General features: G+C 38.2%; 2 protein-coding genes across 3 annotated transcripts in view; one reads left to right on the top strand and one right to left on the bottom strand.

Moving 5' to 3' along the window:
* Positions 1–27,878, bottom strand: part of CHST13 (carbohydrate sulfotransferase 13) — a 45,524-nt gene that overhangs the window by 9,917 nt on the left and 7,729 nt on the right. The gene's annotated exons all lie outside the window — the stretch shown is intronic.
* On the top strand, positions 121–27,802 carry LOC117038650 (uncharacterized). The gene is made up of 2 exons (XM_033135559.1): positions 121–473; positions 27,600–27,802. Exons 1-2 carry the CDS (start codon positions 125–127, stop codon positions 27,800–27,802), a joined length of 552 nt encoding a protein of 183 aa, XP_032991450.1. The 5' UTR covers positions 121–124.

A 27,878-nucleotide genomic window follows, 5' to 3' on the forward strand; every position in this document is an offset into this window, starting at 1 on the left:
GAGGGGAACTCCCATAAGACTGTCAGCTGATTTCTCAACAGAAACTTTGCGGGCCAGAAGGAACCAGACTAAAATACTGAAAGTGATGAAAAGCAAGTACTTAAAAGTACTGGTTTGCGGCGACATGGCTAAATGCGCGAAGAAGATCGGAATCGACGGTAAATACGGGACCCGTTATGGCGCCTCCCTCAGGAAAATGAAGAAAATTGAAATCAGCCAGCACGCCAAGTACACTTGCTCCTTCTGTGGCAAAACCAAGATGAAGAGACGAGCTGTGGCGATCTGGCACTGTGGTTCTTGCATGAAAACAGTAGCTGGTGGTGCCTGGACCTACAACACCACTTCTGCTGTCACAGTAAAGTCTGCCATCAGAAGACTGAAGGAATTGAAAGACCAGTACAGTAGAAGCTCCACAATTGAAACCTTGCTATATAATAAATGCGTTAATTTATGTAACAACAACAACAAAAAAAGTACAACCAAGTTTACCTGTTTTTTTTGAAAAAACACAAACATATGGAGGCTAAATAACATGATACTAAACAATGAATGTGTTAACAATGAGATCATGGAAGAAATCAAAAGAAAACCTTGAGACAAGTTAAAATGAAAACACAATGACCCAAAATCTATGGGACACAATGGAAGCAGTTCTAAGAGGGAAATTCTTAGCAATACAAGCCTAGCTCAAGAAACAAGAAAAATCTCAAATAAACAATCTAACCTTACACTTAAAGGAACTAGAAAAAGGATAATAATCAAAGACCAAAATGAGTAGAAGGAAGAAATAATAAAGACCAGAGCAGAAAAAAAAAAATGAAAGAGTATAAAAAAAATACAAAAAAAAATCAATGAAACCAAGAGCTGGTTCTTTAAATAGATAAACAAAATTGATAAACCTTTAAGCAACCTCATCAAGAAAAAAAGAGAGAGGAGCCAAATAAATAAAATCAGAAATGAGAGAGGAGAAATAATAACTGACTACAGAAATACAAAAAATTATTTAAAAAAATACGATGAAAAATTATATGCCAACAAACTGGGCAACCTGGAAGAAATGGATAAATTTCTAGAAACATACAGTCTTCCAAAACTGAATCAAGAAGAAACAGAAAATCTAAACAGACCTATAACTACTAACAAAAAAAACTCAAATCAGTAATCAAAAAACTGGATGAGATGGCTTCACAGGTGAATTTTACCAAACAATTAAAGAAGAATTAACGTGTATTCTTTTCAAATTATTTTTAAAAAGTCAAGAGGAGAGAAGACCCACAAGCTCATTTTATGAGGTCAGCATTATCATGATTCCAAAACCAAAGACACTACAGAAAAAAAACCACAAACAAATTATAGGCCAATATTCCTGATGAACATAGATACAAAAAATCCTCAACAAAGTATTAGCAAACTCAATTCAGCAATACTTTTAAAAGATCATACACCATTATCAAGTGGGATAATACACACCTGAGATGCAAGATTGGTTCAATATCCACAAATCAACGTGATACACCACATAAACAAAACGAAAGATAAAAATCGTATGATCGTATCAAAAAAAGTAGAAAAAGCAATTGACAAAATTAAACATCTATTATACATATACATACACACACACACACACACACACACACACATACACAAACACACAATTAAGTTCATCCTAGAAAAAGTGCTACATATCTCATTGCTGAACATCACTATGGTCACCTTCTCAGTACTCCCCTTGGGAAACGATGCACTGATGCCAGCACCCTTCAAAGCAATTCTGGAACTCTTTCTGGAATGGCCATCATAGCTGTCGTCATATTACCCTTGATGTCCTGAATGTCATCCAAATGTCTTCCTTTCAATATTTCCTTTATCTTCTGGTAAATAAAGAAGTCATTGGGAGCTAGATAGGTGAGTAGGGAGGTTGTTCCAATGCAGTATTTGTTTACTGGCTAAAAACTCCCTCACAGACAGTGCCATGTGAGCTGGTGCATTGTTGTGATGCAAGAACCATGAACTATTGGCAAAAAGTTCAGGTCATCTAACTTTTTCACGCATCCTTTCAGCAGTTCCAAGTAGTAAACTTGGTTAACTGTTTGTCCAGTTGGTACAAATTCATAATGAATAATCCCTCTGATATATAAAAAAAAAAAGGTTAGCAACATCGTTGCAGCAAATTCACGAACTTCATTGTCAGACCACATATAGATAGATGGATGGATGGATGAATGGATGGATAGATAGATAGACAGATAGATATTCTTAGCAAAGTGGGAATAGAGGGAACTTATCTCAACATAACAAAGGCCATACATGACAAATCCACTGCTAACATCATACTCAATGGTGAACAGCTAAAAGTGTTTTCTTTAAGATCAGGAACAAGATAGGGATGTCCACTTTCACCACTTTTATTCAACATTGTTTTGGAAGTCCTAGCCACAACAATTGGACAAGAAAAAGAAATAATAATGCATACAAATTGGAAAGGAAGATGTAAAACATTATTTGCAGATAACATGATACTATATAGAGAGAACCCTAGAGATTCAACCAAAAAAATTATTAGAAATGAAAAACGAATTAAGTAAAGTAGGATACAAAGATAACATTCAGAAATCAGTTGTATTTTTATACACCAGTAACAAACTATCAGAAAGAGAAATTAAGAAAACAATCCCATTTACAATTGTGTTACTAAAAAAAATACCTAGGAATAAATTTAACCAGAGGTAAAAGACCTGTACTTGGAAAATTATAAGACAATGAGGAAAGAAATTGAAGAAGATACAAATGGAAGCATATACCATGTTCATGCATAGGAAGAATTAACATAGTTAAAATGTCCATACTACCCAAAGCAATCTATAGATTCAATGTAATCTCAAACAAAATACCAATGGTATTTTTCACAGAACTAAAATAAATAATCCTAAAATTTATATGGAACCATAAAAGACCTCGAATAATCACAGCAGCCTTGAGAAAGAAGAACAAAGTGGAGGCATCACACTACTTGATATCAAACAATACTACAAAGCCATAGTAATCAAAACAGCATGGTACTGGCATAAAAAGAGACACATAGATCAATGAAACAGAATAGAGAACTCAGAAATATATCACACCTAGATGGCCAATCTATGACAAAGAAGACAAGAATATACAATAGAGTGATGACAGTCTATTGAATAAATGGGGTCGTGAAAACTGGACAGACACATGCAAAGGAATGAAAGTGGATAACTTTCTTACACCATATATAAGAGCAAACTCAAAATGGATTAGACTTAAATGTAAAACCTGAAACCGCAAAACTGCTAGAAGAAAACATAGGCAGTAGATTCCATGGTATTGCTCTTAGCAATACCTTTCTGGCTATATCTCCTTGGGCAAGGGAAACAAAAGAAAAAATAAACAAATACAACTGCACCAAACTAAAGAGTTTTTGCACAGAAGGAAACCATCAATAAAACAAAAAGACTACCTACTGAATGAGAGAAGATATTTGCTAATGATACATCCAATAAGGGGTTAATATAAAAAATTTGTAAGGAGCTCATGCAACTTAACACACACACACACACACACACACACACACACAAACAAACAAAAAATTCAATTGAAAATTGGACAGAGCACCTGAGCAGACATTTCTCCAAAGAGGACATACAGATGGCCAATAGACATATGCAAAGATGCTCAACATCACTAATCATCAGAGAAATGCAAATTAACCATAATGAGATATCGCCTCAAATTTTACAGAATGGCTATCATCAATAAATCAACAAACAACAAGTATTGGTGAGGATGTGGAGAAAAGGGATCTCTCATGCACTGTTGGTGGGATTGCAGATTGGTGCAGCCACTATGGAAAATTGTTTGGAAATTCCTCAAAAAATTAAAAATAGAAGTACTTTATGACCCAGCAATTCCACCCTGGATATTTATCCAAAGAAATCCAAAACACTAATTTGAAAAGACATATGCACCCCTATGTTCATTGCAGTATTAGGTACAATAGCCAAGACAGGGAAGCAACCTAAGTATCCATCAATAGACACATGGATAAAGAAGAAGTGGTACATGTATACAATGCAATGTTACTCGGCCATAAAATGAATGAAATCTTGCCATTTGCAACAACACAGATGGACCTAGAGACTATTATGCTGAGTGAAATAAGATACACACAGAAAGACAAATACCATATTATATGTGGAATCTAAACAACAAAACAAATAAACAAAACAGAAACAGACTCATAGAGAGAACAAATTGACTGTTGCCAGATGGGAGGGAGTTGGGGTGCTGGATGACAAAGTTGAAGGGATTAAGAAGTACAAATTCCCTCTCAGCCTGAGCATCATCTTAGAAACATCCACTCCATGAGAGTCAAGTGGAGGAAGTGACTGTGCAGGCTGAAATACAAAAGTAAAAAGATGAAGCAGAGGTCCAAGTAAACTGCTAGCGTGTGGAAGCCACAGGAACAGAAATGAGGAAAGCCAGAAGCCAGGGACACTGGTACAAATTGTTGGACAGCAAGCCTATTGTGTAGAACTTCTCAGTGGATCTAGAACATCTATCGCCATCTGATCTCGGCGATCGCCTTTTGAGAGACCCTCCTTGCTCATACAAAAAACAGTCCTTTGCTCAGGACCTGAGACATTCTGGACTAGTTCTGTTCTCAGTTGTGGCTGAACGTAAAGTACACAATAAATCATCTGCTGTCTGAGCTGAAGAAAAAAAGTACAAATTGGCAGTTACAAAATAGTCACGGGAATGTAAAGTACAGCATAGGGAATATAGTCAATAATATTGTAATAACTATGTACAGTGCCAGGTGGGTACTAGGCTTCTTGGGAGTGGGGGGATCCTTTCTTACGTTATACAAATGTCTAACCACTATGCTATACACCTGAAACTAATATTGAATGTAAATTGTAATTGAAAATAAGTAAATAAAAATTCCCTCAGAGAAAAGCCCAAGATCAGATGGCTACACTGGTGAATTATACCAAACATTTAAAGAATTAACACCAATCTCCTCCAAACTGTTGAAAAAGAAACAAACAAAAATCAGAAGGTGAGAGAACATTTCCCAACTCCTATTACCCTGTATTATCCTGATATCAAAACCAGACAAGGACATCACAAGAAAACTATAGATCAATATCTCTTATGAATAAAGATGGAAAATGTTCAACAAAATACTAGAAAATAGAATCCAACATATAAGAAGGCTTATAAGGTCGGACAATGAAGTTCGTGAACTCATCATAGAAAAAATGCTTCATATCTCATTGCTGAATATCACTATGGTCACCTTCAAAGTACTCTCCTTGGGAAGCTATGCACTAACACCAGCGTCTAATCCACCCTTCAAAGCAATTTTGGAACTCTTTCCAGAATGGCCACCAGAGCTGTTGTCATATTACCCTTGATGTCCTGAATGTCATCCAAATGTCTTCCTTTCAATATTTCCTTTATCTTCATGTAAAGAAAGAAATAATTGGGAGCCAGATCAGGTGACTAGGGAGGGTGTTACAACACAGATGTTTGTTTACTGGCTAAAAACTCCCTCACAGACAGTGTTGTGTGAGCTGGTGCATTGTTGTGATGCAAGAACCATGAATTGTTGGCAAAAAGTTCAGGTCATCTAGCCTTTTCAGCACTTCCAAATAGTAAACTTGGTTAACTGTTTGTCCAGTTGGTACAAATTCATAATGAATAATCCCTCTGATATCAAAAAAGGTTAGCAACAAGTTCGCAAACGTAATTGTCAGACCTCATATACATGATGACCAAGTAAGATTTATTTCAGGATGCAAGGTTGGTTCAACATACAAAATCAATCAACGTACTACACCACAGTACTAGAATAAAGAAAACAACACTCATATAGTGATCAATCGAAGCAGAAAAAAACATTGTACAAAATCCAATACCCTTTCATGATGAAAACACTAACAAAACTAGAAATCATAGGAAACTGTTAAACTAATAAAGTCCATCTAGGAAAAACCTACTGCTAACGTATTTAATGGTGAAAGACTTGCTTTCCCTCTAAGATCAGGAACAACTCAATAATACTCACTTTCACCACTCCTATTCAACAGTATACTGGAAGGTCTAGCGAGGGTAATTAGTCAAGAAAAAGAAACAAAAGGCATTGAAGTTGGAAAGGAAGAAGTAAAACCATGTCTGTCCATAGATGAGATATCTATCTATCTATCATCTATCTATCCATCCATCTATAAAACCCTACAGAATCCACAAATTATTAGAGCTAATAAATGAGATCAGCAAGGTTATAGATTTAGAATACGTGATCAATATACAACAGTCAATTGTATATTTTTTTTGTAGAGTCGCTAGTTTATTATGAAAGGATTCTTCCAATATGTACATAGGAACAAAAAGTACAAATTTGTCATTCCCACTCACACCCCACCCCCAAAGGCATACCAACAATAACAGTATTCCTTCATGGTACCTAGCAAAATTACCTTTCCCCTAGGCACATGGCTCTTTGCAAAACTGCTAAGATAAAAACACCAACCTACAGATCCTGTATTTACAAATGGTCCCTGACTTATTTGGTTCAACTTAAAATTTTTCAATTTACTATTTTTAGTCAATTGTATTTCTAAATACCAGTAATGAATAATCCAAATAAGAAATTTAAAAAGAAATTCCACTTGTAATGACATCAAAAAGAATAAAATAATAGGGAATAAATTTAAGCACAAGACTTGTCGCTGAAAACTATAAGACATCACTGAAAGAAATTAAAGACTTGAATGAATGGAAAGACATCCTGTGTTCATGAATTGGGAATTTTAGTATTGTTAAGGTTACAATACTCCCCAAATAAATATACAGATTCAATGCAATCCCCATTGAAATCCCAGCTGTCTTTTTTTTTTTTGTATAAATTGAAAACTGATCCTTAAATTTATGTAGAAATTCAAGGGATTCAGAAAACCTAAAATAATCTTCAAAAGTAACAAACTTGAAGAGCTCACACGTCCCAATTTCACAATGTACTACAAAACTACAGTAATCAAGACTATGTGGTGCTGGAATAGGGGAGATATATACATCAATGAAATGTAATTCAGAATTCAGAAACACCCTTACATTTTTGGTCAGTTCATTTCTTGTTAGAGTTCCAAGACAGTTCAACTGGGAAAGAATAGTCTTTCAATAAACTATGCTGAGAAAACTGGATATCCACATGTGAAAGAATGAAATCGGCTGACTCTGGGTGGTGAACACACAATGGGATTTATAGATGATGCAATATAGAATTGTATACCTGAAATCTATGTAACTTTACTAACAATTGCCACCCCAATAAACTTTAATTAAAAAAAAAAAGAATTAAATCGGACCCCCACCTCAAACCATATGCAAAAACTAACTCAAAATGGATCGTAGACCTGAATGGAAGAGCGGAAACTATGAGATTCTTAGTGAAAACATAGACATAATTCTCCATGCTCTTAGAATCAGTAATGATTTAGATATGACACCAAAAGCAACAAAAGAAAAAACATAGAAAAACTGGGATACAGTCATGCACCACTTAATGATGGGGATACATGCTCAGAAATGCATCATTGAGATGAAGTCATAGGAATGGCGGCAGCAGGGCGCACTTTCTGAGTTCTCCTCCGGATCTTATTACAAACGGGACCTATAACCCATCAAAGAACTCTTTGCTCATCACACAGAACAGCTAAGAGACTCGTGGAAGGATTACTTGAAGGTGCGCTAATTGGGCGAGCAGGGGAAGGAAGGAAGGGAGCGGAGTGAAAACTCGCGGGCCCGCGGCGGGGTCCCGGCCGGCAGCGGCGGCAGCGGCAGCAGTGAAAACTGCGGTGGCACCCGCAGTTCCGGGCACGCACGGGATCCCAGGGCGGACCGGAGAGCACAGACATCAGGAGGTGGGCTCTTTCCCTGCGTCCCACGGCTGATTTCTCCCGCCGGGAGGGCGGCTAGTGGGCCCTGGGGCGGACAAAGAACACAGACTCCATACCTGGGCCCCTCCCCTCCGCTCTTCTAATCCTACCCCGCCCTTCCAGAGACTTAAACTGGCCCCTGAACTGAGGAGTAGTGTCAGATTACAGAGGAGCTGTAGTAGTGCTCAGGCTCTGGGAAGACTGACAGGCAGCCCTGACCCAGGGAAGCGGCTGGGAAGAGTGTGATTTTGGCTGGGCTAGGAGAGAAGAGACTCCTCCACCCCCAGCCACCACCTTTTCTGGCCTGCGGGAAGAGGGTGACCCGCGGCTGGGCTGGGAGAGAAAAGACCCCTCCATCACCAGCCCCCACCCTTTCTGGCCTGCCTAGGGCGGGGCAAGTGGAACTGTGGAGGCACTCCCAGGGATCAGCAGTAAGCGACAGACACAGCTCTGGGCTTTCAGCAGCTCAGAAATCTCCCGCCCACAACCCCCCCCCCCCATACACACACACACAGAAGAAGTGCCCTAAGACTAGGGAGTACTGGATACGGGGCTGGTGGTGCTACTCTCAGTGCGCATATGTGCAGGCAAGGGCAGAAACTGCACTGACTTTGTAAAACTATCATCCAGACCCCTCAGGCCCACGCATTTAAATCTACAGTCCCAAAGTCACTCTGGGCACCAGGTGAACGGCTCTGCCTGCGCAATAAGCAGGGGGCTCTTTGGTACAGCAGAAGACAACCTGGACATTACTTGGTGGGCTTAAGCCAAGACTGGCGCTGCTTTTTGTTTTGCTTTGTTTTGTTTTGCTTTGTCTTTATATCTTTGATATCTTTGCCTTTGTCGAGTGGGGGTTATCGGGTGTTTTTACATGTGAATGTATTTGATTTTTTTCTTTGTTGTTGTTGTTGTTGTTGTGCTTGGTGATTTGCTTTGTTCTGAAACTGCCCTACCAGGGCCCAGCTTAAGAGGCACAAGATTCAACATATCCAGAGGCCAACTCCAGAACAAACCAGAGTACTACTGGGTTTGACCTACAAGTCACACACCCAGAGGGAATTCTCTGCTGGCACTAGAGCCCATAGAGGCCAAACCACATTTAAGTGGTCAACCCTCACGCAGCAGAACGCCCTGCGGTGGGCAGAGCCAAGTCTCACAACGAGTCAGCCTAGGAGTTAACACCACCTACTCACAAGCAAAAAGCAATTAAAGATCTTCTTGAACAGGACAATATACACAACACAAGAGGCACCTTTGGAGCACACGCAGAGGAGACGAATGAAGTAGTGCAAGTCAAATATAAAGGACACATACTACATAAGATAACCTAGCAAGAACTAAGAACTCTAGGGGATCTACCTAATACATCAAAGCAAACACAGAGAATCAGCCAGAATGGGGAAACAAAGATACACGTCCCAAATAAAAGAACAGAAGAAACCTCCATAACTGGAACCAAATGAAGCAGAGGTAACCAACCTTTCAGAGACAGAGTTCAGAACACTGGTGATAAGAAGGTTTAAGGAGCTTAGAGAAGACATAAAGAAGGATGTAGAAATCATAACGAACAACCAGTTAGAACTAAAGAACACAATTACCGAAATTAAGAACTCACTTGAAGGAATTACCAGCAGGTTAGATGAAGCAGAGGATCGAATCAGCGACTTAGAAGACAAGGTAGCAGAGATCACCCAAACGGAACAACAGAAAGAAAAAAGAATAAAAAACAATGAGGATGGCTTAAGAGACCTCTGGGATAACATCAAGCGCAACAACATGCACATCATAGGAATACCAGAAGGTGAAGAGAGGAAGCAAGGGATTGAGAACATATTTGAAGTAATAATGTCCGAAAACTTCCCCAACCAAATGAAGGAAACCACCATACAAGCCCAGGAAGTGCAGAGAGTTCCAACAAGGATAAACCCAAACAGATCCACACCAAGACACATTATAGTTAAAATGTCAAAGGTTAAAGACAAAGAGAGAATCCTAAAAGCAGCAAGAGAAAGACGGAGGGTTACATACAAGGGAACTCCCATAAGACTATCAAATGACTTTTCTACAGAAACATTGAAGGCTAGGAGGGAGTGGCAGGAGATACTCAAAGTGATGGAAAACAAAGGCCTACAACCTAGATTGCTTTATCCAGCAAGGCTATCATTTAAAGTTGATGGAGAGATAAAGAGCTTTCCAGAAAAAAATAAGCTAAAGGAAATTATTACCACCAAGCCAGCATTGCAAGAAATACTAAAAGGACTTCTGTAAATAGAAGAAAGATCAAAACAACCTAACTACAAATTTAAAAATGGCAATAACTATGTACCTATCAATAGTCACTTTAAATGTAAACGGATTAAATGCTCCAATCAAGAGACATAGGGTGGCTGACTGGATAAGAAAGCAAGACCTTTGTATATGCTGTATACAAGAGACTCACCTCAGAACAAAAGACACACACAGGCTGAAAGTGAAAGGCTGGAGTAAGATATTTCATGCAAATGGAAATGAGAAAAAAGCTGGAGTTGCAATACTTATATCTGACAAAATAAACTTTAAAATGAAGCACATATTAAAAGATAAAGATGGGCATTATATAATAATAAAGGGATCGATCCGACAAGAGGACATAACCCTAGTAAATATCTATGCACCCTACATAGGAGCACCTACATATATAAAACAGGTACTGACTGACATAAAGACAGAGATCAACAGTAACACTATCATAGTAGGGGACTTCAACACACCTCTGACAACAAGGGACAGGTCTTCCAGACAGAAAATCAATATGGAAACAACAGCCTTAAATGATACATTGGACCACTTGGATTTAATCGATATTTTTAGAACATTTCACCCCAATGCTGCAAAATACACGTTTTTCTCAAGCGCACATGGAACATTTTCCAAGATAGACCATATGTTAGGCCACAAAACAAGTCTTGATAAATTCAAGAAAATTGAAATCATACCAATTGTCTTCTCTGATCACAATGCTATGAAATTAGAAATGAAATACAGGGAAAAAACTGGAAGACACATCAATTCATGGAGGCTGAATAACTTATTACTAAATAATGAATGGGTCAAGCAGGAGATCAAGAAAGAAATCAAAAGATATCTCAAGACAAACGAAAATGAAAACACGAGGACCCAAAATCTATGGGATGCCGCGAAAGCAGTCCTAAGAGGGAAATTCATAGCATTGCAGGCCTACCTAAAGAAACAAGAAACATCACTAATCAACAGTTTATCTTCACACTCAAGGGATCTGGAAAAAGAACAGCAAAATAAGCCCAAAGGGAGCACAAGGAAGGAGATAATAAAGATCAGAGCAGAAATAAATGAAATAGAAACCAGAAAAACAATACAAAAGATCAATGAATCCAAGAGTTGGTTTTTAGAGAAGATAAACAAAATGGACAAACCTTTAGCCAGACTCATTAAAAAAAAGAGAGAAAGGACCCAAATTAATAAAATCAGAAATGAAAGAGGAGAAGTGACAACGGACACCACAGAAATACAAAAAGTTTTAAGAAATTACTATGAGCAACTATATGCCAACAAATTTGACAATCTGGAAGAAATGGACAAATTTCTAGAGGCGTACAACCTTCCAAGGCTAACTCAAGAAGAAACAGAAAACCTGAATAGTCTGATTACCACCAGGGAAATTGAATCAGTAATCAACAATCTCCCAACAAACAAAAGCCCTGGACCAGATGGCTTTACAGGTGAATTTTACAAAACGGTCAAAAAAGAATTATCACCTATTCTCCTCAAGCTCTTCCAAAAAATCCGGAAGGAGGGAAGACTCCCAAACACTTTTTACGAAGCCACTATCACCCTGATCCCAAAATCAGACAAAGACACCACAAAAAAAGAAAACTACAGGCCGATATCTCTAATGAACATAGATGCAAAAATCCTCAACAAAATATTAGCGAACAGAATTCAGCAATACATTAAAAAGATCATACACCATGACCAAGTGGGATTCATCCCTGCTATGCAAGGGTGGTTCAACATCCGCAAATCAGTTAATGTGACACACCACATTAACAAAATGAAAAATAAAAATCACATGATCATATCAATAGATGCAGAAAAAGCATTTGATAAAATCCAACAGCCATTTATGATAAAAACCCTTAAGAAAGTGGGAATAGAGGGATTATATCTCAACATAATAAAGGCCATATATGACAAACCCCCAGCTAACATCATACTCAGTGGGCAAAAGCTAAAACCATTCCCCCTAAGATCAGGAACAAGGCAAGGTTGCCCACTATCTCCACTTCTATTCAACATAGTGCTGGAAGTTCTAGCCACAGCAATCAGACAAGAAAAAAGAAATAAAAGGCATCCAAATTGGTAAGGAGGAAGTAAAATTATCATTATATGCAGATGATATGATACTAGATATAGAGAACCCTAAAGACTCCACCAAGAAGCTATTAGAGCTGATAGATGAATTTAGTAAAGTAGCAGGATACAAAATTAATATTCAGAAATCAGTTGCATTTGTATATACCAATAATAAAACATCAGAAGGAGAAATTAAAAAAAAAAATCCCATTTACAATTGCTCCAAACACTATTAAATACCTGGGAATAAATTTAACCAAAGAAGTAAAAGATCTGTACTCAGAAAATTATAAGACACTGAAGAAAGGAATGAAAGAAGATATAAATAGATGGAAACACATATCATGTTCATGGATAGGAAGAATTAATACAGTTAAAATGTCCATACTGCCTAAGGCAATATACATATTCAACGCAATTCCTATCAAACTACCAACGATGTTTTTCACAGAAATAGAACATATAATCCTAAAATTTGTATGGGACCATAAAAGACCCCGTATAGCCTCAGCAATATTGAGAAATAAGAATAAAGTGGGAGGTATAACAATACCTGACTTCAAAGTATACTACAAGGCTACAGTAATCAAAACAGCATGGTACTGGCAAAAAAACAGACACATAGATCAATGGAACAGAATAGAGAGTCCAGAAATAAATCCATGCCTATATGGCCATTTAATCTATGACAATGGAAGCAAGAATGTACGATGGGGTAAAGACAGTCTTTTCAATAAATGGTTTTGGGAAACCTGGACAGACACATGCAAAAAAAATGAAGCTGGACCACCTCCTTACACCATATACAAAAATAAATTCAAAATGGCTTAAAGACTTAAATGTAAGATCTGAAACCATAAAATACCTAGAAGAAAATATAGGAAGAAACATCACAGACATTACCCGGAGTAAGATTTTTACTGATATATCCCCTCGCGTGAGGGAAGTAAGAGAAAATATAAACATGTGGGGTTATATCAAACTAAAAAGTTTTTTCATAGTAAAGGAAACCATCAATAAAACAAAAAGGGATCCTACTGAATGGGAAAAGATATTTGCCAATGATATATCTGATAAGGGATTAATATCACAAATCTATAAAAAAACTCACTCAACTCCAAAAAAACAAATGACCCAATTAAAAAATGGGCAGAGGACTTGAAGAGACATTTTTCTAAAAAGGACATACAGATGGCAAACAGACATATGAAGAAATGCTCAACCTCACTAATCATCAGAGAAATGCAAATAAAAACCACAATGAGATACCACCTCACCCCAGTCAAAATGGCTATCATCAATAAATCAACAAACAAGTGCTGGCGCGGATGTGGAGAAAAGGGAAGCTTGTGCACTGTTGGTGGGATTGCAGATTGGTGCAGCCACTATGGAAAACAGTATGGAGGTATCTCAAAATTCTGAAAATGGACCTACCCTATGATCCAGTAATTCCACTCCTAGGTATCTATCCGGAGAAATCCAAAACTCTAATTCAAAAATCTTTATGCACTCCTATGTTTATTGCAGCACTATACACAATAGCCAAGACATGGAAACAACCGAAATGCCCATCGGAAGATGACTGGATTAAGAAAATGTGGTACATTTATACTATGGAGTATTACGCAGCCATAAAGAAGAAAGAAATCTTACCATTTGCAACAACATGGATGAACCTAGAGAACATTATGTTAAGTGAAATAAGTCAGACAGAGAAAGACAAATACCATATGATCTCACTTATATGTGGAATCTAAAGAAAAGAATAAGCGAATGAACTAATCACAAACAATTTTGGAGACATAGAGGAAAAATTGAGGGTTGCTAGATGGGCAGCGGGGGGTGGGGGTAAGGGGGAAGGTGAGGGGATTAGAAAACAATCAGTAACCACAAGATGGCCACGGGGTTTTGAAAATTAATCTGGGGAACGTAATCAATAATGTTGTAAAGATTTTGTAGGGTGTCCGATAGACATGTGTCCCATTTGGGAGACCATCTCAGGGAAGATGTAGATGCCTGATCACTGCACTGTACACCTGAAGCTGAATAATAATGAATGCCAACTATAATATTATATATATATATATATATATATATATATATATATATATATATATATGTATATATTGGTATGTATACATTTACAAGAGGCAGAGTACAGCATTGGGAGTGGAGATAGTGGAAATGGGATGGCTCGGTGCGATGTCAGAGAGATAGTGGATGGGGGGCGGGGGGTCCACAGTGTGAGGGATATAAATGATAAACGTCTAAGAAAAAAAACAAAGAACTCATAGACACAGACAATAATTTAGTGGTTACCAGAGGGTAAGAGGGGTGGGGGGTGGGAGATGAGGGTAAGGGGGATCAAATATATGGTGATGGAAGGAGAACTGACTCCGGGTGGTGAACACACAATGGGATTTATAGATGATGTAATACAGAATTGTACACCTGAAATCTATGTAATTTTACTAACAATTGTCACCCCAATAAATTTTAAAAAATGCATCATTAAGTGATTTCATCATTGTGGAAATATCATAGTGTGCACTTACACAAACCTAGATGGTATAGGCTACTACCATCTAGGCTGTATGATATAGCCTATTACTCCTAGGCTACAAGCCTGTACAGCATGTTACTATACAAAACAACATGAGATTAAATCAAGCATAAGAGAAATGAGGCAAACAAGAGATGCAGTAAACACAAGATGTATGAGGCTGCTGCCAGTGTAACATGGCATTTTGTTTTATAGCAATTTTGTTATAAGTAGAAAAAGTAAACTCTAAAATGATTAAAAGTATAGTATAGTAAATACATAAACCATTAACATAGTCACTTATTATCATTATCAAAGTATTATGTACTGTACATATTTGTGTGTGCTATGCTTTTATACAACTGCAGCACAGGATTTTTTTACACCAGTATCACCATAAACACATGAGTAATGCATTGTGCTATGATGTTATGATAGCTACAGTGTCACTAGGTGATAGGAATTTTTCAGCTCTTTTATTATTACATAAGACAACCACTATTATGTGGGATGTGACTGTACAACATTAAAAACCTTCGTGTTTCAAATGACATCATTAAGAAGGTGGAAAGACAACAGACCAACAAGGAGAAAATATTTTAAAATCATAGATCTAATAAGGGACTAGTATCCAGAATATGTAAGGAACACCTAGAACTGAACATTAAAAGGCATAACACAATTTTCTAAGTGGGCAAAGGGTATGAATAGACATTTCTCCAAAGATATACAAATTGTTAACAGAAAATGAAAAGATACTCAACATCACTAGTCACTAGGGAAATGTGAATCAAAACCTCAATGAGATATGACTTCTCACCCACTAGGATGGCTGTAATAAAAAAGAGAGACAGGGAATTGGGAAGACAACCAAGATGCACAATAGGTAAACTGTGTTTACCTTCTCTCACAACCACATAAAAATTACAACTAATCTACAAAACAACCATTATTGAGAATCACCTAAAATCAAGCTTAACTAAAGCCTTTCAACTAAGGACTTGGAGAAGAAGCCACTTCCTGACTGGTAGGAAGGTCAGAGATGTGGCACGGGCTGGTCCCACACCCGCGTGGGACCATTAAAGATCGGGAAGGCTATTTCAGCTGTGGGGGTCCCTCCATCTCCTAAAGGAGTGAGAGATACCAGCCCTACCCCAGCCCAGGGTTCCAGTGCTGGGGAGAGAAGTCCCCATAATTTTTGGTTGTGAAAAACATCAGAGATTGTGACTGAGTGAGACAGTGCAGCTGCACTCACAGGCGCTACTCTTAAATGGACTGCGTGTGGCCTTACCCACCAGTGGAATCACTTGCTCTGAGATCCAGCACTGGGGCAGCAGCTGGAAAGGTGGCAGGGACAAATGGTGGGGAATTGAGTTGTCTGGCTTGGGATGGGGCTGGGGAGGCAGATTTCTCCTGGATGGGGGGAGCTGGTGGAGGCCATTGTTTTTTTGTTGAGACCTCCCCTTTCTCGCAGGCAAACACAGGAGGCCAACATTTCTGAGTCTCAGCAGTTAGTTCGCCATGCCCTGGCAATTTGAGACCGGCCCTACCCAACTTTCAGACACACCCAGGCTGTTTTCAGTGACTTTTTCTTGCAGAATGCTTGCCTTGGCTCAAGCTGCACTTTCCTAGGATCTCTCAAAGGTTCGCAGAACCCAGACAAGCTGCATCTGGCTTGAGCATGTCCTGTACCTCTGGCTGAGCAGCCCTAAGCCGGCACTGGTGGCAGCCGTCCTTGCTTCACAGCTTGGCCTCTCAAGGCATATCCAAGCACAGCACAGGCAGCAGAAATCTGCAGATTTCTTTCTGGCTCCCACCAGGTGGCCTCAGGTGGGGCAGGGGTTGTGGCTGAAGTAGACCTACAGCAGATCTCCTCCAAGGTGGTCCTGAGGCAGCCACCCCCGTTGGTCAGCATCAAAATGAGCTGGAACATCACTTAGCCATCTCCAAGTATGACACACCCAAGAGGCTGGTTGGGCAGGCACCAGAGTCCTGCTGAGGCAGATCCTGCTCTGTAGGATCAGCCCCTGTGCAATAACTGTTCCACTGTAGTCAAGGCCATTTCTCACAACCAGTGAGCCCAAGGGTCAGTCCCTCACATTTGCAGTTATCAACCAAGGCTCAACTACCAGAAGAGGGCACACACAACCCACACAAGGGATGCACCTGGAGCACTGGCTCAGGTGACCAGAAAGACTGCGCCACTGAACCCCACAGCATACCTACTACATAAGACCACTCTACTAAGACTGGAAGACATAACAGCCCTACCTAATACATAGAAACAAACACAGGGAGGCAGCCAAAATGGGGAGACAAAGAAACATGTCCCAAATGAAAGAACAGAACAAAGTTCCAGAAAAAGAACTAAGCAAAATGGAGATAAGAAATCTATCAGACGCAGAGTTCCAAACACTGGTTATAAGAATGCTCACTGAGCATAGAAACAACCAAAGTGTCCTTTGATAGATGATTGGATAAAGAAGTTGTGGTATATATACACAATGGAATACTATTCTGCCATATGAAAAGATGAAATAGTACCATTTGCGACAACATGAATTGATCTTGAGGTTATTATGCTAAGCAAAATAAGTCAGACAGAAAAAGTCGAGAACCATATGATTTCACTGATAGGTGGTATATAAAACTGAAAACAACAAAAGAATAAGACAAACAAAAGAAGAAACAAAAACTCATAGACACAAACAATAGTTTAGTGGTTACCAGAGGGTAAAAGGGAAGGGGAGTGGCAGATGAGGGTAAAGAGGATCAAATATATGGGGATGGAAAGAGAACTGACTCTGGGTGGTGAACACACAATGTGATTTATAGATGATGTATTACAGAATTGTCCACCTGAAATCTATGTAACTTTCCTAACAGTTGTCACCCGAATAAAGTTTAATTTAAAAAAAATGCTCAATAATCTCATACAAATGGAGATGGAAACCATAAAAAAGAACCCGTCAGAAACAAAGGATACAATAATGAAAACGAAGAATATATTACAGGGAATCAACAGATTATATGAAGCAGAGGGTCCAACCAGCGATGTAGAAGATAAGGTAGCAGAAAACACCCAACCAGAACAGCAAAAAGAAAAACGAATCCAAAAAATTGAGGAGAGTTTAACGGGCCTCCAGACAATATCAAGCATACCAACATTCTCATTATAGGGGTACCAGAATAAAGAGAGAGAGCAAGGAATTGAAAACCTATTTGAAGAAATAATGACAGAAAACTTCTCTAACCTGGTTAAGAAAATGGACATACAAGCCCTGGAATCACAGAGAGTCCCAAAGAAGACAAACCCAAAGAGGCCAACACCAAGACACATCATAATTAAAATGCCAAAGGTTAAATACAAAGAGAGAATCTTAAATCAGCAGGAGAAAAGCAGTTAGTTACCTACAAGGGAGCCCCCATAAGACTGTCAGCTGATTTCTCAACAGAAACTTTGCACGCAAGAAGCGAGTGGCAGGAAATATTCCAAGTGATGAAAAGCAATGACATGCAACCAAGATTGCTCTACCCAGCAAGGCTGTCATTTAGAATTGAAGGACAGATAAGGAGCTTTCCAGACAAGAAAAAGCTGAAGGAGTTCATCACCACCAAACCAGTATTACAAGGACTCTTAGAGGGACTTCTTTAAGATGGGAGAGTGGTTAAGGATGGGTGAAAGGGGAAGGGATTAAGAAGAACAAATTGGGTATTATACAGTAGTTATGGGGAAGTATATAGCATAAGGAATATCGTCAACAATATTGTAATAACTAGGTATGATGCCAGATAGGTACTAGATCTATCAGAGTGATAAATGGGATTGGGGTTGGGGGCAGGGTGAAAAAGGTGAAGGCATTAAGAAATATAAGTTGATAGTTAATACAGTATGGGGAATATAATCAACAATGTTGTAAAGATCATGTAAGGTGTGTTGACTGGCAAAAAATAACTCTCCAGATAAATCCACAAGAAAAATGGTTCATTCAGGAAAAAAAGGAAAAAGAAACAAAAACCACCACCACAGTGCAGGAAACGCACACCTCCAACCCGGGGCTCCAACCGACTCCCACGTGAAGAAGAAAAATAATGACCCGGTTCCAAGATGTCTGTTCTATTTATTAGCATCCCTCCACCTGAAGTTACTACAAAGTTCAATAGGAAGTCAGGGCTAGAGAGTCAACAGGGGGCCCAGTTCCACCCATAGTCCTCCCAGCTCCATGGTTAAGCATCCCAAGATGCTGACGTTCACTTTTAGCATTCCCTCCTCTTGATCGAGATCTTTTCTCTAAAAGATCAGGTGCCAGACGGGCACTGGACTTATCAGGGGGATCACATCATAGACTGTGTAGATGCCTGATCAATGCGCTATACACCTGAAGAGCTGAAGTAGAATAATATTGAATGTCAATTATAACTAAATGTATAGGTATATATAGTCACGGGATGTAGAGTACAACATAGGGAAGGTAGTCGATGGTATTGTAACAGCTATATAAGATGTCAGAGGGATAGCTTGGAGGGGTGGGTGGGTTATCATTTTATGAGGGTTTAAAAGTCTAATTTTACTTTTGTACACATTGCTTTGTACACCTGAAACTAATAAAAAAAAAAAAAGGATGTGGAGAAATTGGAACCATCATACATTGATGGTGAGAATGTAAAAGAGCAGATGCTATGGAACACCGTTTGGCAGTTCCTTAAAAGCTAAGCATACTGGCTTCTGGGAAGATGGTGGAGTAGCATGCACCAGGACTTTTGTCTCCCCACCTAGACAACTATTGTACTAGAAGAATCTATCTGATGTAATTATTTTGGAATTCTGGAATCTGTTGAAGGCTTGCTCCCAGGGGATGGTAAATTGCAGTTAATTTCAGTTAATTTCAACTCTTAGCACACTGCGAGCTACCCATTTGCCACCCCTAGCCACATGACAGGCAGCATATATTCCTGAAGCAGTTTACATAGAGTATGCAGGAGCTGGGGTGGGCGAAAAGGACCCAGTCCTCCAAATACTGGAGATCTGTGCTCTGATCGCTGATTACTGCTTCTGAACTCAGAGGTGCAAACAAAGGCAGGCAGCCGTTCTTCTTGCACCCCTCCACATTGTTGAAAGTTCCTTCCCTTCCAGCTGAAGTGACTTCCAGGGGACTTAAAGGACTGGCACCTCCCCCCTTTTATTTTTCACTTTTTCCCTTTTGGAAGCCAGAATTAAACAGTGGAATATTAAAAGAACTGCATATATGGGGAAATTTAGAACATGATTGTGAATGCCCAGGGAAAAGCTCAGAAAAAACTAAAAATACATTAAATTTACACTTCAGTCTGACTCTAGGCACAGAGACAGCCTACAACAACCAGAAAACAAAACTAGTAAACAAAAACAGAAGCAAAAAACAGCAATCACTGGGTAAGGGGAAGAATCTGATTTCCAAAGTTACCACATTGTTAGATTCAAATGTCCAGTGTTCAACAACAGCAAGAAAATCAGAAGGTATACAAAGAAACAAGAAAGGGTGGCCCACTTAAATAAATAAATAAATAAATAAATAAATAAATAAATAAATAGAAACTGTCCCTGAAAAATATCTGATGGCAGATATATAAGACAAAACTTTAAAACAACGGTCTTAAAGATGTTCAAAAAACTAAAGGAAGATGTAGAGAAAGTCAAGAAAATGATGTATAAACAAAATGGAGATATCAATGGAGTAAACTTTAAAAGATACCAAAAAGAAATTCTGGAGTGAACAGCACAGTAACTGAAATGAAAATTTCCCTAGAGAAATTCAAAGGCAGATTTGAGCAAGCAAAAGAAAGAATCACAGAACTTGAAGAGAGAACAATGGATGTTATTGAGTTGAGTCTGAGAAACAGAAAGAAAAAAGATTGAAGAAAAGTAAATAAAGCCTAAGGGACATGTGGACAACATCAAATGGATCAACACACTCATTTGGGGAATCCCAGGAAGAGAAGAAAGAGAGAAAGGGGCAGAGAAAGCATTTAAAGAAATAATAGCTGAAAACTTCTCAAATTTCATGAAAGACATGAATAAAACATCCAAGAAGTATAAGGATCTCCCAAGTTAATTGATTTCAAAACCCCACACCAAGACACATTATAATCAAACTTTCAAAAGACCAAGACAAAGAGAGAACCTTGAAAGAAGCAATAGAGAAGCGACTCACCACAAATACGGGATCCTCAATAAGATTATGTGCAGGTTCCTCATCAGAAACTTTGGAGGCCAGCAGACAGTGGGCAGATGTATTCAAAGTGCTGAAAAATAAGTGTCAACCAAGAATCCTATAGCTGGTTGGGGTGGCCGGGTGGCTCAGGTGGTTGGAGCGCTGTGCTCCTAACACCAAGGTCGCAGGTTTGATTCCCACGGACCAGTGAGCTGCGCCCTCTACAGCTAGATTGAGAACAATGGCTTGACTTGGAGTTGGGAGGGAGAGGGGAAGAGGGGAAAAAAAGAATCCTTTGGCTGGCAAAATTGCCTTTTAAAAGAAGGGGAGGAAGTAAGACATTCCCAGATAAACAAAAGCTGAGGGAGTATGTTACTATTACACCTGCCCTGCAAGAAATGCTCAGCAGAGTCCTGCAGTGTGAAATGAAAGGACACTAGACAGTAACTTGAAGCCATATAGAGAAATAAAGATCTCAATAAAGGTAAATACATGGGCAATTATAAAAGCTAGTATTTGTAACAATGGCTTATAACTGCACTTTTTTGTTTTCTATATGATTTAAGAGACTAATTTTTTTAAGTAGTCTAAATGCTAGTACTATTGTAACTCCAAATCTTGTTTCACACAAATTGAAGAGACTACCACGTTTAAAAGAATCGTTAGTTTATATATTTGGGCACACAATGTAAAAAGATGTAATCAGGTAGCATCAGCAACCAAAAAGGGGTGGGGACAGAGCTGTAGAAGAGTGGAGTTTTTGTATGTTATTGATGTTAAGCTGGTATAAATTCAATTAGAGTGTTATCATTTTAGCATATTAAATGTAATCTCCATGGTAACCACAAAGAAAATAGTTGTAGAATATACACAAAGGGAAATGATAAATGAACTGAAATATTTCACTCCAGAAAAGTTGACTAAGGGCCAGCCCGGTGGCTCAGGCAGTTGGAGCTCCATGCTTTCAACGCTGAAGACTGCCAGTTCAATTCCCACACGGGCCAGTGCCAGATGGCTCAGTTGGAGCTCGGGCTCTCAACCACAAGGTTGCCGGTTCAACTCCTCGACTCCCACATGGGATGGTGGGCTGTGCCCACTGTAACTAACAATGGCAACTGGACCTGGAGCTGAGCTGTGCCCTCCGCAACTAAGATTGAAAGGACAACAACTTGACTTGGAAAAAATCCTGGAAGTACCCACTGTTCCCCAATAAAGTCCTGTTCCCCTTCCTTCCCCCACAAAAAAGTTGACTAAACACAAAAATAGACAGTAATACAGGAAATAAGGGACAAAAAAGCTATAAGGCATATAGAAAACAAACAGCAAAATGACAGATTTCCTCCTTATCAGTAATTACTTTAAATGTAAATGGATTTAACTCTCCAATCAGAAATAGGCAGGATGGATAAAAATACAAGACTCAACTCTACATGCTGTCTATAAGAGACTCAGTTGAACTTCAGTGACACAAACTGACTGAAAGTGAAAGGATGAAAAAAGATATTCCATGCAAATAGTAACCAAAGGAGAGCAACATTGGCTATACTAATGTCAGACAAAATAGATTTTAAATTTTTAAAATTACAAGATAAAAACAACAGTATATATTTTTTAAAGGTTCAATACAGCAAGAAGATAGAACAAATAGAAACATTTCTTACTTAATGTCAGACCATCAAAATATATGAAGCAAAAACTGATAGAATGGAAGGGAGAAACAGACAGTTCTACAATAATAGTTGGAGACTTCAATACACTAATCACAATAATGGACAGAGCAACTAAACAGGAGATGAGTAAGGAAACAGAGGACTTACACAACACAACAGACCACCTAGATCGAACAAACATATACAGAACAGTCTACTCAACAACACCGGTATACACATTTTCCCAAGTGCACATTGGACATTTTCCAGAATAGACAATATGATAGGCCACAAATTTAGTCTCAATAGATTTAAAAAGATATGTATTATATAAAATATCTTCTCTGACTACAAGGGGATAAAGTTAGAAATCAATAACAGAAGGAAAACTGGAAAATTAATACATTTGTGGAAATTAAAGAACACACTTTTAAACTACCAACGGATCAAAGAAGAAATCATAAAGGAAATCGAAAATACTTAGAGAAAAATGAAAATGAAGACACAACATCCAAAACTTACGGTACATAGCAAAAGCAGTGCTAAGGAGAAAATTTATAGCTATAAATGCTTACATTAAAAAACAAGAAAGACCTCAAATCAACAACTAACTTTACAACTTAAGGAACTATAAAAAATTGAAAAAAAAAATAAACCCAAAGCAAACGAAAGGAACTTATAAAGAGCAAATATAAATAAAATAGAGAAAAATTAATGAAACCAAAAGTTGGCTCTTCAGAAAGATCAACAAAATTGGCAAACCTTTAGTTAGATGGAATAAGAATAAAAGAAGACTCAAATTACAAAAATCATAAATGAAAGTGGGGTTGTTACTACTGACGCTACAGAAATAAAAAGGATTATAAGAGAGTACTGTGAATAATTATATATTAACAAGTTGGATAATCTAAATGAAATGGACAAATTTCTAGAAACACAAAACATACCAAGATTAAACCACAAGGAAATGGAAAACCTATATAGACCTATAACTAGTAAGCAGATTGAATCATAATAAAAAATCTCCTGACAAATAAAAGCCCTAGACATGATGGCTTCACTGGGAACTCTATCAAATATTTAAAGAAAAACTAATACTAGTCCTTCTCAAACTTTTACAAAAATTAAAGAGGAAGGAGCACTTCTTAATTCATTCTCTCAGGCCAGGATAACCCTGATTTTAGAAGCCAGACAAAGACACTACAAGAAAACTACAGACCCAAATCACTATGAATATTGATGTAAAAATCCTCCACAAAATATCAAAACCGAATTCAGCAGCATAATAAAAAGATTACACATCATGACCAAGTGGGATTTATTCCTGGAATGCAAAGATGGTTCAACATATGAAAATCAATCAATGTAGTACACCACATTAACAGAATGATGGGGAGAAAGCACAAGATCATCTTAATTGATGCCAGAAAACATCTGACAAAATCCAACATGCTTTCATGAAAAACAAACAAACAAAAACTTAAAAAAAACAAGGAACAGAAGGAAATTATATCAACATAATAAAAGTCATATTTTAAAAACCTTAATATCAGACATCAGAATTAATGATGAAAGATTGAAAGCTTTTCCTCTAAGGTCAGGAATATATGGTAAGGATGCTTAGTTTCACCACTTCTATTCAACATAATACTGGCAATTCAAATCAGAGCAATTATGCAAGGAAAAGAAATAAAAGGTATCCAAACTGGAAAGAAAGTAGTAAGATGATCTCTGTTTGCAGATTATATGATCTTATATGTAGAAAACCATAAAGATTCCACACACAAAAAAAATGTGAGAATAGAGTTCACCAAAGTAGCAGGATACAAAACACACAAAAATCAGTTGTATTTATATATACAAGCAATGAACTGAAAAGGAAATTACAAAAATAGGATCAAAAAAAATACTTAGGAATAAGTGTCACCAAGGAGATGAAAGACCAGTACAATGAAAAGTGCAAAACATTTTGGAAAGAAGATGTAAATGGAAACACATCCCATGTTCATGGAGCAGAATACTTAATATTGTTAAACACCAATACTACCAAAATGATCTACAGATTCAGTGCAATCTCTATCAAAATCCCAATGACATTTTGTGCAGAAATAGAAAAACCCATCCTAAAATTCATATGGAATCTCAAGAGACCCCAAATAGCCAAAAGAAAAAGAACAAAATTAGAGGACTCATGCCTTCTGCTTTCAAAACTTACTACAAAGCTACAGTGAACAAAACAGTGTGGTACTGGCAAAAAAAAAAAAAGACAGGCATACCCACCAATGGAATAGAATAGAGAGCCTAGAAATAAAGTCTCACGTGTATATGATTTCTGACAACAGTACCAAGACCATGTAATGGAGTAAGGACAGTCTTTTCAACAAATGGTGCTGGGGAAACTGGATATCCACACACAAAAGAATGAAGTTGGACCCTTACCTAGCATCATACACAAAAAATAAAATGGATTGAAGACCTAAATGTAAGACCTAAAACAATAGTACTTGTAGACAAAAACATAGGAAAAAAATCTTCAGGATATTGGATTTGGGAACAATTTCTTGGATATGACACCAAAAGCACAGGTAACAAAGGAAAAACAGATAAATTGGGCTTCATGAAAATTTAAAAATTTTGTGCATCAAAAGACACTATCCACAGAGTAAAAAGGCAACCCACAGAATAGAAGATACTTGCAAATCACATATCTAATAAGGAATATATAGAGAACTCTTAAAACTCAACAATCTAAAAACAACCCAATTCAAAACTGGGCAAAGGAATTGAATAGACATTTATCCAAAGAATATATACAAATGGCCAATAAGCACATGAAAGGATGTTCAACATCACTAATAATTATGGAAATACAAGTCAAAACTATAATAAGATACCACCTCATGCCATAGCTATGGCTTCTGTCAAAAGAACAGAAAACAACATGTGTTGGCAAGGATGCAGAGAATTTGGAACTCTTGTGCAGCGTTGATGGGAATGTAAAATGATACAGCCACTGTGGAAAACAGTATGGAGGTTACTCAAAAAATTAAGAAGAGAATTATCATATGACCCAGCAATTCCACTTCTGGTTATATAACCAAAAGGATTGAAAGCAGGTCTCAAAGAGATATTTGTACACCCACGTTCATAGCAGCAGTATTCACAACAGCTGAAATGTGGAAGTGACCCAAGTGTCCATCAACAGATGAATGATAAAATGTCATCTATACAGACAGTGGAATATGATTCAGCCTTGAAAAGGAAGGAAATTCTGACATGCTACAACATGGATGAACCTTAAGGACATGATGCTAAGTCAAATAAACTAGTCACAAAAAGAAAACCGTTGTATAATTCCACTTATGCGAATACCTAGAGTAGTCAAATTCTTAGAGACACAAAGTATAATAGATTAGTGGTTGCCAGGGGCTGGGAGTGGGTGGGCACTGGGAAAATGGGGAGAGACTGATAATGGCTAATGGTCTGGAATTATACTAGACCATGTATAGATGTGTGTAGTATCGCACAACTTTTGCATATGCTAAAAACCAGAGTTGTACACTTTAAAATAGTGAATTTTATGGAATGAGAATTATATCTCAATGAAAAGAAATAAAAACATTGATCATAAAAAAGAATATATCCAAGAACAGTTTATGTGAGTCTAGTTTACAATTTAAATATATCCAATGGCTATCTTAATGTATGAGGTGTGATAAAAAAAATATGGTGAATGTTTACATTTTAAAAAATGTATTACAGTTAAAGACACATTGCCATTAATCCCCCTCAAAATACTCCTCCTCGCTTCAAACACACTTATCCCATTGTTCTTGACACTTTCTGAAGCAGTTCTGGAAGTCCTCTTTCATGAGTGTCTTTAGTTACGCTGTCGTGGCTGCCACGATGTTCTGAATCAATTCAAAACATTTTCCTTTCATGGTCATTTTGACTTTGGGGAAGAGCTATAAGTCACAAGGTACCAGATCTGGCGAATAAGATGGATGAGGACACACTGTAGTGTTTTTATTTGACAGAAATTGCCGTACCAGAAGCGATGTGTGACATGAAGCATTGTCACGAGGGAGGATGAGGTAAAGACACGAAAGAGGACTTCCAGAACTGCTTCAGAAAGTGGCAAGAATGATGGGATAAGTGTGTTTGAAGCGAGGGGGCGTATTTTGAGGGGGATTAATGGTAATGTGTCTTTTACTGTAATAAATTTTTTATTTAAACATTCACCCTGTCTTTTGATCACACCTCGTATTCTTGAGTTCATAAGAATATTTTATATTCATAAGAAGAATATCTTCAAGAATTAGGGAACATATGAGAAAAGAATATATTTATAAGAATGAATGTTTCCATGACCCTTGGTTTCAATAAAATGAAGTGTTTAAAATGCTCCTAAAAAGAATACATTCATTGGAAAGATTCAAGAGTTTTCCTTAAGACAAGTCTTTGGTGAACAAATAAACTTGGAGAATTTGATGACGTGATCTATTGGCAAATTGACCATGAGCAGTGGTTCTCAAATTTTAGCTTTCATGGGACCTGTTAAAACATAGATTGCAGGGCCCCACGCCCAGGGTTTCTGGCCCACTAGGTCTGGATAGGGGGCTGAGAATCTGCATTTCTAAAGTTCCCAGGTGCTGCTGCTGGTGGGGAGCAAACAGAACCACTGAAGTAGAGCAGTTCCTGGCAGGGAGAGCAATGCCTGGACAGAGGGCGTGCTCCATAAACAGAGGCTGCTTGAATGAATGACAACCAGACTGGCCTTGTCCTGGCCTCTGGATCTTCTATGTATACCTGAAGTCCACTGTCCAGAGCCCACATCACACCTCTGGCAGCCTCAGACCCTTCCCCACTCCACTGTCCCCAGGGCAGGTGGAGGAGGTGAGGTCCGTAGGGCCTACCTTTGTCTTGGGGTTCACAGTGGACCCCGGACTTGAACTTCTATTTCTAAACCCAGGCCCAGAGATCTCTGTGAAACCCATGGCTGCCTTCCTGGCAGTTCGACATGTCCCAGGAATGCCACTGTCATCAGAAAATGAGCTGACAGGGAAGGGCAGCAATGTGGGCTAGTCCCTCAAGTGTAGGAGGCCCCAGGCTGCTGGCCTAAGTGTGGCAGCAGCTACCAGGAGTTGCTGGCACCGTAGTA

This window comes from Rhinolophus ferrumequinum, chromosome 19 (assembly GCF_004115265.2).
Source record: "Rhinolophus ferrumequinum isolate MPI-CBG mRhiFer1 chromosome 19, mRhiFer1_v1.p, whole genome shotgun sequence".
Taxonomy (NCBI): Eukaryota; Metazoa; Chordata; class Mammalia; order Chiroptera; family Rhinolophidae; genus Rhinolophus; species Rhinolophus ferrumequinum.

Excerpts from the sequence above, each read along its gene's own strand:
- LOC117038650 (XM_033135559.1), top strand. The coding sequence starts at position 125 with ATGGCTAAATGCGCGAAGAAGATCGGAATCGACGGTAAATACGGGACC. Across the intron at positions 474-27,599 it reads TAACAACAACAACAAAAAAA|GGCAGGTGGAGGAGGTGAGG; the intron begins GTACAACCAAGT and ends CACTGTCCCCAG.